Raw genomic sequence first — 14,584 nt, forward strand, 5'->3', positions numbered from 1 at the left:
TCAGAGAAGGTAGGTTGGAGGACTGGTCCATGGCTGGCTGTGTTGTAGGTTACGTGAGCCTTTAGGACAGGGGACAAGTCTTTGGCCCCACCCTTCCTTCCTGCTGTCTGGTAGTTTGATTTCCAGCACCCATATTTAGAAGTTAGCCAACCCTGTTGTTGTTAATATTCTTGAAATTATTGCCAATAAATGAATAAGTGTTATTACACAAAACTAAAGCATATTATACTCATTTTTTTCCTGGGAAGTACTTTTTGTCCTCTATACTCTATTTTAAGCAAAATTTTCTGCATATTAGGTACCAAAGGTTTCTGCCTCGAGATGTTTTTTGCATGTTATATTATCACCATCATTTCCTGGTTAGTTAGGAGTTTCTATCATTTAATACAGTTAGCTTTTCAAAAGCACTTTTCTGCACTTTTTCAGTGTGGTAAAATACACATAATATAAAATGTACTATTTTAACCCTTTTTCAGTGTACAATTTAGTGGTATAAGTATAGTTACATTGATGTTATATTTATTTTTAAAAATTCTAAAAGAAATGAAAACATTACTAGTATTGTCAGACTCCAAAAGTAATGTGGGCCCTAGGCATTGGGCTTTTCCTGTGCTTCATGCATGGCTTGTGGGCCCAGCCAGGACCTTCTGGAAGTTTAACACCTGCCTAACCAGGACTTGTTCAATTTGATTGGCTGGTGGTGTATTGATTGAGAAATACTCTGAGTATCATCCCAAACAAAAATGCATCTTAGATAGGAGTTGGAAGTGGGCGCATCTTTAGGAGCCCTTTATTTTTCAATTCAGCTCATTCACATGAAAGAAACTCCCCTAAGCTTGGAGTTGCCTTTACTTTTCTGCCTCCTTAAGAAGGGCTTTGCCAAACTTCTGCCCTGAAATTTAACTAGGTAATGTTCCGGCCCTGTGATGTGTCTTCACAGGACTTCCACAGCTTCACCCAGTTATTTGGAATACAATAGGATTTGCCTTATTGATTACCCTCAGTAATGTGGGTGGGCCTTGTCCATTCAGTTGAGGGTAGCCTTAAGAACGAAAATCTGAGGTTCCTTGGAGAAGGAATCCTGCCTCAACAGTTGTAATATAGAAATTCTGCCTAAGTTTCTAGTCTTACATTCATGTGAGCCAGTTCCTCAAAATCTCTCTCTCTCTCTCTCTCTCTCTCTCTCTCTCTCTCATCTTCACTGGTATAGACAGAAAGGTATTCATGAGCTCTCTGGCTCTCAAATTCTACTGTTTGATTTGATTCTCTTTTATTGATCCTGTCTCTTTCATTAATCCTGTCCCATCCTAATAGCCATTTATTTATGACCAAGTAATCTTTTTGATTAAGGATTTTGGCAGACATTGAAATCAAGTCTGCTTTAAAATTAGAAATAAATATTATAACTTCTGCTCATCTTGTGTATCACCAACAATTGAGAAATGATGGATATCTATTTTCAGAAAACTCAGTTCTTGATTATTTTGGTATTGTGTCCTTTTAGTAAAAAGAACCCTGTTTTTTCTGTAATTATATTGGCTTCTGAAGTTAAGTAACCATGGTCTCCTTTCTGGTTAAGTCATAAAGTTCAGTTCTACTCCAGGGAACTTAAAATAGTGGGAGACTTCATTTTCTTCTTTTTTATCTTTAATTTCTACAGTGAACATATTTGACTTTTGTAATGGAAACAAAAAAATTTAAATTGAGAACTCTAAGACTCAAATTTTTACCTAAGTGCACCGTTACACATATAAAACCGTTGCAGGTGTCCTCACATAATATAGACTGAGAAATAAGAAGAATGATATTTATTTTTATGTGATTAAAATGATATGACCAATAAAATTTATTCATTAGAAGGAAAAAAATTAGTCAATAGCTAAGGTTCAGTAGTATATTGCTTAGTTTTTTATGCTTGCCATTACTAGAGAGTGTGTAATATTGTCCACTTATTTTGTGAAATGTTTGTTCATGTAGATCCCCATATTTTTCTTTGAGATGAAAACTTACTGTATTGACTAGACTCATTAGTGACATCAATGTTTACATTTAAACTCACAGCCTAAACTTCCTTGCACTCCCTATGACTATTTTCCTTCTGTTGAATACCTGCATTTGTTACAAGCACTTTTTTTGGTAAAATTATATCTAAAAAGGATAATGAATGTTTCTTAAATATGTAACAAAAAATATATAATTATTTATATATTTAATATTGCTATATTTGACAATTACTCTTATGTTTGTAACTAAATCATCAGGAGAGAAAAAAATGCCCAATAGAAATGACATCACTTTATAAGTAGTGAAGGAGATGCATGAAGGGATCTGTCTGAGATTCCTATGTCCTGTGATCCCAGGGTTGATAAAGTAGATTTAGCTGTAAGGGAATTTTTCTTTTCCTCCCACATTACTCTGCATGTGTGCTTAGAAGACAACCTTATTAGGGGAAGACGGGTCTTTAGTCAAATGCATATAAGTGCTAAAGAATTTTATGCATGATGTATACTGAAAATAATGAAACGAAATATCACTGCAGTCTACTATTATGTCTACTTTCATTCCATCCAATGTGACATTCACATTAATAAGTTTGCTGCCTCAAATGCCTTTTCAAGAGTAACTGGAGAACTCTAAACGAGCATACTTATAGGCTTGCTAGGGTAGAATGGTCTTTGTTGCATGAATGCCAGGTGGCTAATAGCTGTCTGTAATGGTGGACGCAAGGTTAGTTCACAGTGACTGATTTGGCCAGGAAACACAACCCATTATGCATTTTTATGGATGATCTGGATGGAGGAATTGAGCTATGCTTTTAAATTATCTTGTAATAGTAAATTAGACAGAGTTACTGATATACCAGAAGGCAGGCCTAAAATGGAAAATGACCTTGAAAATAAAACTATCAAAAAATAAAAGGTCTTAAAGAAAAAGCATGAAATTAAATAAGAATAACCAGAGAACAGTCCCTTGGAAATTGGGAAAAACTGGGTGAATATTGGGTATCTTTTGACTAAAAAATAGCAATATAATTTTATTCTGGAAAAAAAGAAGGTTTGGGAAATAATGGTGCCTTGTGTAAGAATATAACACTCAAGGAGTGGTGGGGATGGGGTGAGGAGGGATTGGGTATCTAACAGTACAATAGATACCTATAACTTAAAGATACGTGGATACATTTTACTGATATAAATGGTAAAACCATATTCTATTTGTCCTTCAAAATGAAGGAAGGTCAATTGGGGGCCCTATTGACCAAGAGGACCCTCCTGTAACATCCTAACCCGCCTTTCTATGACATGTTAAAAAGAAGAAAAAAAAGAGAGAAGAAAAGGAAGAAGAACATGTTCTTAACCTGAAGGCAGTGATTTTCTTGCTGCACCTCAGTGGTTTCTGATCTGCAGGGCCTGTTGCCCTCAGTGCTCAGTGTTCCTTTATCTGGTGCTCCTTTTTTTGCATCTTTTATCAGAACGTTTCATTCAACTTTCTTTCTTTTTAAAAATATATTTTTATTGACTTCAGAGAGGAAGGGAAAGGGAGAGATAGAAACATCAGTGATGAGAGAGACTCATCTGCTTCCTGCACACCCCCTACTGGGGATCAAGCCCTCAACCCAGGCACGTGCCCTGACCAGGAATCAAACCAGTGACCTCCTGGTTCATGGATCGATGCTCAACCACTGAATCACGCAGGCCAGGCCATTCAACGGTAGACCCTCCCTAAAACAGTACCCTTAGAGTGATTGAGAGATTGATCCTTACTGTTGGTTATGTTTTGTCAGGTTTGCTCTCTCTGAAGCTTCTTTAGAAGTGGGCATTTGTTGGCTACTACTGCATTCTTCAATCTCCCTCTCCCTTCAGAATCTCTGACATTGCAACACACTCCATATCTCTCCTTCTGTGTCCTTCAAAGTATTCCCAAGATTTGGATCCCAGAACCATGCTTATCTCATTTTCCACAATCTCAGAGAATTCATCTACTCCATGGCTCCCTGACCATCACTTTTTGGGGGAAACATATTTTTATCCAATTTCAAATTTACAGGAAAGTTGCAAAAATAGCACAAGAAGCTCCCATATAATCTTGACTCAGAGTCACTAATTGTTTACCATTAGGCTGGAGACACTGTGGTACTTTACCTCTAAATAATTCATGCTTTTCCTAAGAACAGGATTTTATAGCTATGGTAAAGTGTTCAACCTCAGGGAAGTTGATGCAGTATAATTATGTCATCCACAGTCTATATTCAAATATAATTCATGATCTCAATAATGTTCTTTATAGCTATTTTTCCCAGTCAATGATCACTGCTGTGCATAGGGCACAGACCTCCCTCCAGGCCATCTGTTCCACAGCACTGCCTTCCAAATAAAGATTTTGTGCTGATGTCATCCCTAATTAAAAATGTCTAAAATCTGACTCATCTCCTCCTCCTGAAACAAGCTCCCCCCCTCTCCATGTGTGTCTTATTCTTTTTAATAGTGTTACCTCTCCCATAGGTTTGAGGCTATGGAACATCTCTGATTCTTTACCCACTTAGCCAGGGAAGTCCTCTACCTTTTTCCTCGGAAATGTCTCCTCCAGTTTGGCTCTGCACAGCTCAGCTACCTGTTCCCAGGTACCCTCGTCTCCCTGAAGGGCTCAGGAAAGCTTGCAGTGATGGTTCTATCATAAATGAACTTTGTCAGAACTCAGGGTCTCTGAAGCACCAGAATAATGGACCAGCCAACAGATTCTGTGGTACTTCAAAAATCTGTTTCTATACACAATTTCTAAACACTTCTTCCCACTCCCACTAAATTGATGTTGAGTAAACATTTCATTATTAGGTTAGGATGTTGAAAATATAGCAACTTACATATGCATAGGAAAGAATGTGCCTGATCACTGGCTTTCTTCCCAAGCCCACCACCAGAGGGAAAACACACACTCTTCAAGCCATTTAAAGATTAGCCTGATTGTAGTTCCTACAAGAAGTGTTTAATCTCCCTTGAAAAACTCTTAGAGATCCTTTCCCATCCCCTCTTTGTAGTAAAGAGCTACCAGAGCAGAGCTGAGACTGCTACCTGTAAAAAACCCCAAAAACCTGCTTGTAAGGTTGGCCTTTGGTTGGCATCTAGAAACTTGGCTTTCCAGATAAGATTCTCTAATAAGAATGGCTCACTGTGCCTAAAATGTGCAAACAATATGGCTTATGCTGAACACCTGCTTTCCTTCTGCAAGTCTGGAATTTTGGTATCAAGGCAGAGGGTTCCTATGTGACCAGCCTCCCACAGAAATTTTGTCCACTACGTTTCTAATGAGCTTCCCCAGTAGAGAGCATTTCACAACTCATTGCTGGGGTATTAAGTGCATCCTGTATGACTCACTGGGAAAGGACTCTTGGAAGTTTGCACCTGGTTTCGTCTGGACTTCAGTTTGCATGCCTTTTCCCTTTGCTCATTTTGCTTTGTGTCCATTTGCTGTAATAAATCATAGCCCCTAGTACCACTATATGTTGAATCTTGTGAGTCCTCCTAGCAAGTCATTGAATCTACGGGTAGCCTTGGGAACCTCAACACTCCCTATTTTTCTCCCTGTAGCAAATTGTTATTGTCCCAAAATGGCTGCAACATACCTGCCACCTCACATGCCCTTGCAGTGTGATTTTAATGAAGAGGCAGAATCTGTATTACCTCCCCTGCAATTGGGTGAACTGTGACTATGGTGGGAGTGAAGCTTGTGACTTCTGAGGTCAGGTGATAAAAAGCTCCTGGTTCTCTTTGTGCCGCCCTCAATCTCAGACCCAGTTATCATGCCATGAAGAAGCCCAAGTATGTACATGAGGGAACCTGTGAGGTTGTTCCAGTCAACGGCCCTAGCTGGGGTGTCAGCAGACAGCCAACATCAGCTACCAATTGGAATGAGAGAGGTTTCCAGTGTAGGTCCTAAGTTACCCCCAGCATTCAAGACTTCTAGCTGAGACCCCAGACACTGTGGAGCAGAGATGCTGTCTTTGATGTACCTTTTCCAAATTCCTGACTCAAAGAATCTAAAAATGGCCGTTGTTTCTCATGCTACGTGTAGGTTGACCTGTTACACAGCAGTAATAACTGCAACTCTCCTGAAGGGAGTGTCCAGGTATATGGAGAGAGGGATACAATTTAGTATCCTGATGCCAGGGGGAAGAATAGGGTATTTTTGAGTGGCATTTTTTGTGCCTGTTCTGGTCTCTGGGATGATATACCTATTCCACCTGGTTGCTCTTTTCTTTGCTGGCGTTAGTCGCTCTGGTCTGTGGACTTTGTTAACTGTCATTCTTTTCTATTTCTCTTGCTTTCTCTTGGGACTTCGTTGTAACCCTCATGGCATGTTTGGGATTACTCAGCCTATTCCCACTCCCACAGATATTGTTGGCCCCACAGAAACCTTCTCTGACTCCCATTCATTCCCAGATCTAATTCTGAAACTGAGAGCTGAACCTCCTCTGCAGACTTGCATTTACTTTAGGGTCTTGTTTATGCCCTAAGACACCAAAAGTGGCTCAGGATTGATGACTCTCAGAGTCTCCGTCTGCCTGACCATGCTGCTCTACCAGCTTGGGTATGTGCCCCAGGCAAATGAAAGGGCAGCCTGATATGTGTTTTGTTTCAAGAGTTCTCATGAGAGGTGAAAGTCAGGAGAAGACACCACATACCTTTCTGCCATTATTCTCTTTTATTTAATACTAGAGGCCTGGTGCACGGATTCGTGCACCAGAGGGGTCCCTCGGCCTGGCCTGTGGGGCTGAAACCAGCTCTCTGACATACCCCAAGGGGTCCTGGATTGCGAGAGGGTGGTTCTTGGGTGACACACCCTGGAATATGGCTCCCTCCTCTCTGGTTCTGGGTGCGTCTCCCGAAAACCACCGCTGCCAAGTGACTACAGCTCAGCAGCTCCTGCATTGAGCATCTGGTGGTCAGTGCGCATCATAGCTACTGGCTGGTTGATTAAGCTTTTATGTATATAGACTGGAGGCCCGATGAATGAAATTAGCGCAAGAGTAGGCCTTCTTTCCCCTGGCTGCCGCACCGGCTTCCCTCTGGCACCCAGGACCCAGACTTCCCTCGCAGCCCTGGCTTCATCCAGAAGGTCATCCATAAGGACATCCGGTCTAATTAGCATATTATTCTTTTATTATTATAGATACTTCTCTGTGCCCAAGTCAAAGAGACTCTACCTGATTAAAGTCTAGGTAGGGATGGGTACATTAGGAAACTGTTTCTGCTATCCTTTTCCCTTATTTTCTTCCTACAATTCTCCAGACTCTTCCTTATATTCCTGCTCTTTTTTCCAGCTCTTGTTGAAGCCTTATAGGCAAAGCATATTTTTCTTCACATTTGAAGAACTCTATGAGCTGATTCTTCCAGGTTTGGTCATTGATATTCTGAAGTCCATAAGTCTATGAGTTGGATTGCAAGGTGTGTGTGTGTGTGTGTGTGTGTGTGTGTGTGTGTGTGTCTGGGTGCCCATGATCCAGTGAAGTTGACATAGAAAATTAGACATCACATCCATTAATAGTCACTCCTTATTCTTTTCCATCTCCTGAAAAACTACCTTTTTTCTCTGTGGACTTGCCTATTTTGTACATTTTATATAAGAAATCATACACTGTGTGGTATTTTAGTTTAGCTTTTGTCACTTGGCATAATGTTTTCTATGTTATAGCATCTATCAATACTTTATTCCTTTTATTGCCAAATAATATTTCTTTGTGTGAATAGACCACATTTTGTTTATTCACCCATCAGTTGATATTGTAAATAGTTGAGATCCAATTCTAATTGCATTTCCTGAATCCAGTCCTTTCCACCTTCAATCTTTAGTACCTTCTGTTGCCAGAATCCTTTTCCTAAAACGTCACATTTAATCTTGTCATTCACATTATCAAAATGAATCATCCTCTTTGCATAAAAGGTGCTAAAGGAACACATTGACCTTTCATTTGATGCTCTCTTCAGGTAGATGGCAGCTGGGGTAGGAATAGCAGATCCTGCCTCCCTCTGAGAAGGCAGTTTTCACCAGTGATGCTTAAAATCTATTTTAAAGGGCCTCTACCTGATCAAAGGCAAACAAACCCCAAAGAAATAGACCCCCAACAACAAAAAGCAAAAGCCCAAATTATGTAGAAAAGAACATGGGTTAGATGTAGGTTTAGGATTTTGTTGTTTATATTTCTTTTCATCTCTTATTGCTAAGAATTTCATGAGGATCCTGGAGGGATAATGGATCTTACAGTTAGTTGGTTAGTTTGAAGTCCTGGCTGAGTCACTTAATATTGGCATTCTTTAAATTCTCCTCTTCTGAGATTTTAAGCAAATTATCTTTTCTCATAAGTAAAATGAGAGCAGTAGTTTGTACTTCAGAGCCCTGTTATGAATTGAAAGATATAAACACTCAACTACTATGCCCATGGCACTCAGAAAATAAATAGACACTATAATGATTATTATGGTTGAACATCTGGTTAAAGTTTTCAATTATTTTCAATAAAGCCAATCTAAGATTTGAACTATGTTTAGCTGTTCTTTCATTTTTTATAGATTTTGGTGATTTATTTTCAATATTGTTCTAGTACTTTAAAATTTGTACCAATTAAAGGGAGAAATTATATAATCCGTTCAAGGGCTTTATGCTCCTTATCTATCATTACCCTTGATGGTAATCTAAAAGAATCATTATTTCCTTTGGGAAATGGTCAATGATAGTGTCTTATTTTCTTACTAGAGGCCTGGTGCATGAATTTGTGCACGGGTGGGGTCCAGCTGGCCTGCCCTGATGGAGGCCCATTGGGCTGGGCCAGTGTGGGGGAGGGGCTGCAGGCAGTTGGCCAGCCAGTCCTGCCCCTGATCGGGGTGTTGAAGGCCGATCAGGAGCCGGGCCAGATAAGAATGGGGCCAGTTGGGGCCTGGATCAGGCTGGTAGGCTGCCACAGTGTGTGTCATAGCCACCAGTTGTTCCGGTTGTTCTGGTCATTTTGCCGTTCTGGTCGCTGGGCTTTTATATATATAGATAATAGAAGTTTTTATGATGTGCTCTAAGGATAAATGCCTTAAACACTATACTGGATTATGCTGAGGTAAATTTCTCATAGGAATGAATCTTTGAACTTGGCATTTACTGGCAAGTGTGACTGGATAGCAGTTATTAAAGATATAGCCCACACATTAATTTTAAAAAGATGTTGAATGGTAGATAAATTGTAATTGTTTGGGTCTTACATAGATAATCATAAAATTTTATCTGTAAATTTATGGGTCAGAACAATTTTAAATGTATAATTTATTTTTAGTTTCATAAAACAACCATGAATAATTTCTTCTTTCAGAATTATAAGTAGTTATAAATGCAATAGCCTTTTTTTCTCATTGAGGTATTTGTACTTTGAGAAGTTAAATTAATCAATTGTTTGAAAATTCACCTTTGTTCATAGTAATGCTAACATACTAAAGATCAGCTTTTAGACATCACTCCTTTTTACATATTTCAGTTATTCAGTATCACTTTTCTTTCCTTCCTCCTCTTATAGGATTATCCTTGTCACGATGATTATTCAATAGTCCACAGAAAATGCCGTTCTCAGTTCACAGATCTAAATGGCTCCAAAAGATTTGGCATCAACACTTGGCACGACGAGAGTGGGATTTATGCTAACTCATATGCCAAACAAGAACTCTACCCATTAACCGGTGGTCCTATTCTCCCATTTTCATAATAATTTATGAAATCAGATTCTCTAACTAATGAAAGAATAATTGATTTAGCAGTTGATGATTTTTTTATCCTAATAAATGCAATGGAAATAATACTTTAGTAGTTTTCTTCAAAATCAAATCTTATATTCTAGACCAGTGTGTATAATCTTCTTTTCATAAGCTACTCTGGTATTTTTCAGTTTAATATGCATACCACTGAGGGTATACAACACAATTATAGATAGTTGGTGGAATTTTATTTTATTTATGGTCTGTATTTATTTGAATTTTATTAGAAAAAAATGCATAAAACTAGGACAATCATGCTTATGATTAGGGTGTGGCTATTTTTTAAAAAATGAGCTAATAAATTTCACTTTTAAGTGAATGAAAATAAAGGGGACATTCAGATTTGACATGAAACTCCAATGGTGGAAATATGGCTAACATTGGCACTAAAATAATGTTGAGTGTGTGTGTGTGTGTGTGTGTGTGAGTGTGTGTGTGTGTGTGTGAGTGTGTGTGAGTGTGTGTGTGTGTGTGTGTGTGTGTTGGAGGAATATCTATGGACTTTGATTTCTTATGATGGCCAGCTTCACTGTGGATGGTTTATTCAGCACAGTATTTTTCCTTATTCAAGATAACACCTTTTTAGTGTATGGAATAGCAGAGATGCAGACAGAATCTTAGTGAAACTTTAGGGTTTAGAAAGACCAATCATCTAGTGTTATATTTAGAAGAAATTCTAGAAGTTGTTTTGATTCACCTTCCAATTTTATAGGTGAGCAAACAGAGACCAAGAGACATTTAAGTAATTTGCCGAGGATTACATAAATAAATTCTAGTTGATCTTTGAGGTGCATTTGGACTCTAATTTCTTCTGTGGGTTGGTTTATTTGGTCAGCCGAGGCTAAATTTATTCTCATTGTATTTTAAAAATAAATCCATGAAATAAGATTTCATAGTAAGTGCAATTTAGCACTGCCTCCAACTTTTGATTAGCAAATATGAGAAAACCTGTAAGCTTTGTGAGTGGAGAAATGATAATTAATAAAGAAAATGCAGTGCTGGCTGGTGTTTCTAAGTGGTTAGAGCACCGACCCCCTGCACCAAGGGGTCTTGCGTTTGATTCCCAGTCAAGGGCATATACATGGATTGTAGATTCCATCCCCAGCCCTGGTTGGGGTGCATGCGGGAAGCAACCAATTGCTGTGTCTCTCCCACATCAATGTCTCTCTCTCTCTCTCTCTCTCTCTCTCTCTCTCTCTCTCTCTCTCTCTTCCTCCCCCCACCCCCTCCCCCACTTTTCTCCTCTCCCTCTCTCCCTCTCTCCCTTCCACTCTTTCTAAAAAGCAATGGAAAAAATATCCTCTGTTGGAGGATTAACAAAAATGCAGCTATGCCAGGTCAGTATTTACCAGCAAAGTTTTACTAGAATTTCTTGCTACTTTAAACTGTGTCTGTATATAGGGCGTCCCAACAAAATGTACACATGCACTTTGAATAATTATAGTGGCAGTGTTTATTAAAATACATTTCATTTTCAAAATTGAGCTATCAGCTGTTAAAGTGTGTATATATTTTTTGGGACACGCTGTGTACATAAGTGTGTGTATTATGTGTGTGTGAATATATATATGTACTGCTGGCATCACCCTAATCTCTGTCTTCATCTTGACATGGCATTCTCTCTGTGTGCATATGTGTCCAAATTTTCCTTCTTATAGGGGCAACAGTCATATTGCAGTAGGGTTCCAGCCTAGTTTAGTATTATCTCATTTGAACTAATTGTATCTGCAATGACCCTATCTCTGAATAAGGTCATATTGTAAGGTACCGGGCTTAGAATTGCAACATATGAGATTGGAGGGTGAGAGGGATTCAGTTCAAACCAGAACACTTCTCAAGAGAGTAGTCCTCATTCTTTCAAAGTGTGTAAACTTTCCTGCACAAGGGAATGAAGGCTACAGTCTACAAGCTGTTTTCTCTCTCATGATCAAACCAAAATACTGTCGTTAACTACAACTTTTCAGCCAAGAATATGCAATGGGGAAAGGATAGTCTCTTTAAAAAATGTGCTGGGAAAACTGGACAGCCCCCATTCAAAAAAATGAAACTGGAACCCTATCTTACCCATACCCGACAATCAACTAAAATGGATTAAAGCCTTGAGTGTAAGACCTGACGTCATAAAACCCCTAGAAGAAAACATCGGGGGCAAGCTCCTTTACATTGATAGTAATGATGATTTTTTGCTTTGACACCAAAATCAAGGGCAACAAAGGCAAAACTAAACAAGTGGGCTACATAACAAATGTTCCGTACATCAAAGGAAACCATCAACAAAAAAAAGGCAACCTGAAGAATGGGTGAAAATATTTGCAAATGATATATCTTGTAGAGTTAATATTTAAAATATATGAAGGATGTATAAAACTCAATAGAAAAAAATTTTGTTTAAAAAATGGGCGGAGGAACTACAGAGACATTTTCCCAAAGACTATATGCCAGTGACCAACAGGTACATGAAAAGATATTCAACATAATTCATCATCAGGAAAATGCAAATCAAAACCACAATGAGAGATCACCTCACACATGTTAGAATGGCTATCATCAAAAAAAGACAATAGATAACAAGTATTGATGGGAATGTGGAGAAAAGGGAACCTTTGTGCTGTATTGGTGGGAATGTAAATTGGTGCAGTCACTATGGGGAATAATATGGAAGCTCTTCCAAAACTTAAAAATAGAACCATCATATGATCCAGCAATTCCTCTTCTGGGTATTTATCCAAAGGAAATAAAATTGCTATCTTGAAAAGATATATGCTCCCCCTCCCCATGTTCATTGCAGCATTATTTACAATAGCCAAGACATGGAAACAACCTAAATGTTCAACAACAGATGAATGAATAAAGAAAATGTGATATACATATACATATATATATATACATATATATTTATATACATATACACACAATGGAATATTATTCAGCTATAAAAAGAAAAACAAGGAAATCCTGCCATTTGCAAAAACATGAATGGCCCTTGAGGGCATTATGCTAAGTAAAATAAATCAGACAGAGAAAGATAAATACTGTACAATCCTACTAGTATGTAAAAATAAAAACAAACAAGCAAGTAAACAAACAGAACTCATAGATTCAGAAAACAGACTGGTGGTTGTCAGAAGGGGTGTGGATGAAATGAAAGAATGTAGCCAAAAGGTATAAACTTCTAGTTATAAAACAAATAAGTGCTTAGGAAGTAATGTACAGCATGGTGAGTATAGTTAACAACACAGTATTATATATTTGAAAGTTGCTAAAAGTGTAAATCTTAAAGTTATCATCACAAGGAAAAAATTATGTGTGGTGGTGAATGTTAATTAAAATTATTGAGGCAATCATTTATCAATATAAACATATACCAAATCATGTTGTACAACTAAAACTAGTATAATTTTATATGACAGTTATATCTCACTAAAAAAGAAAAAGACGTTTTACTATAAATAAAAAAGTCCCCTCTAAAAAAACTATTACCATCCAACCGGTGTGGCTCCATGGTTGAGCATCAACCCATGAACTAGGAGGTCACGGTCCGATTCCTGGTCAAGGCACAGGCCTGGGTTGTGGGCCAGATCCCAAGTGGGGAGCGTGCAGGAGGCAGCTGATTAATGGTTCTCATCATTGATGTTTCTGTCTCTCCCTCTCCCTTCCTCTCTGAAATCAATAAGAACATATAAAACAATTACCTAGCTGTTGCGATACTTTTATAGCATACATTTTTAAAAACCAGAACTCAGATACTAACAAGCTAAATAAATATTTGTAAAAATCCTACCACTTCTGATGAAATTGATAGAAAAGGATAAAAAAATATTTATTACTAGGAAAACTAGTCTTTTGGAGTTAGTGGTGGTCTCTATGATACAGTTTCTATTGTTTTATATAAGACCCAGAAATGAGGATACAGTATCAAAATACTGGTTTTCTTTTTCTGGATTAGGCAAACATTTCTATGGAATAAATTATACTCTGGTTAATGCTTAAAATCTGGCTCCCTCTACTGGAAGGTATAAATGAAGGAGCTCCCTTCTTTTAACCTGAAGTCCAAGAAGCATATACAGGATAGAAGTTCACAACTCATGTTTTCCCATATTTATGCATATATAGAAATTGCCTCATTGACCAACGTGTGGTCTGTAATGAGGAAAAACTTGTAAATCTCACTATTTGTAAATGAACCACCAACTGTCCCCCACTCCCTGTTAATGGAGGGGAGCATGCCTCGTCTCCCCTGTTGCTGCTGGGGGTGGGGTTCTTGGGGGTACTGCTGTAACAAGCACCCCAGAGGTCCCCAGGGGAGGATGAGATGTAGTAGAAAGCCTTAGTTCCGTGGTATAATTCCCCTGGGTTTCCAGTCCCATTTTCCTTAGTCCAGTCATAGAAGAAGTGTAGCTGGGGCTAAAATCAGAGTCAGTGTCCAGAGTTCCTTTCCATGTTGGAGCCAGGTCCAGTACAGTGTAAGGCTAGCTCAGCTTGTGTTTCCGCTGTAGTCCATCAGTCCATTGCATGTGGGGTCCACATGGCTGTGGGCCATACCGGCAAATACTAGAGACCCAAGAGAGCACACTTCCCGAACAACAGGAGTCCCAAGAGTCAAAGAGAGCACAAAGCTGCTTTGTTTGGGGGTGGGGGTGGGGGGGTGGATTATGTATTCCAAATATTCATGCGCTTGCATGGCCACGCCCATTCTGGCCAACCATCTCTATCCCCAGGTGTGATGGGCAGGCAAGTATCTTCCCTATGTCATCTCAGTTTTACTGGGCATGCGTCTATCTTCCCTATGTGGTTCCCTCCTT

General features: G+C 38.7%; 1 protein-coding gene across 2 annotated transcripts in view; it reads left to right on the forward strand.

The window, feature by feature from the left end:
- CFAP95 (cilia and flagella associated protein 95) overlaps positions 1–9,818 on the forward strand; it is a gene marked incomplete at its 5' end in the record, with an annotated part of 82,036 nt that extends 72,218 nt beyond the window's left edge. The window contains one exon of one of the 2 annotated variants that reach the window (XM_081103878.1): positions 9,548–9,818. In XM_081103878.1, the coding sequence (XP_080960004.1) occupies positions 9,548–9,733 (186 nt within the window). In that variant the 3' untranslated portion in view covers positions 9,734–9,818. The remainder of the gene's footprint in view (positions 1–9,547) is intronic. The other variant, XM_081103879.1, reaches the window with a different exon arrangement.
- Positions 9,819–14,584: the final 4,766 nt, after the last annotated feature.

This window comes from Myotis nattereri, assembly GCF_964212035.1.
Source record: "Myotis nattereri genome assembly, chromosome: 12".
In the NCBI taxonomy this organism is placed as follows: Eukaryota; Metazoa; Chordata; class Mammalia; order Chiroptera; family Vespertilionidae; genus Myotis; species Myotis nattereri.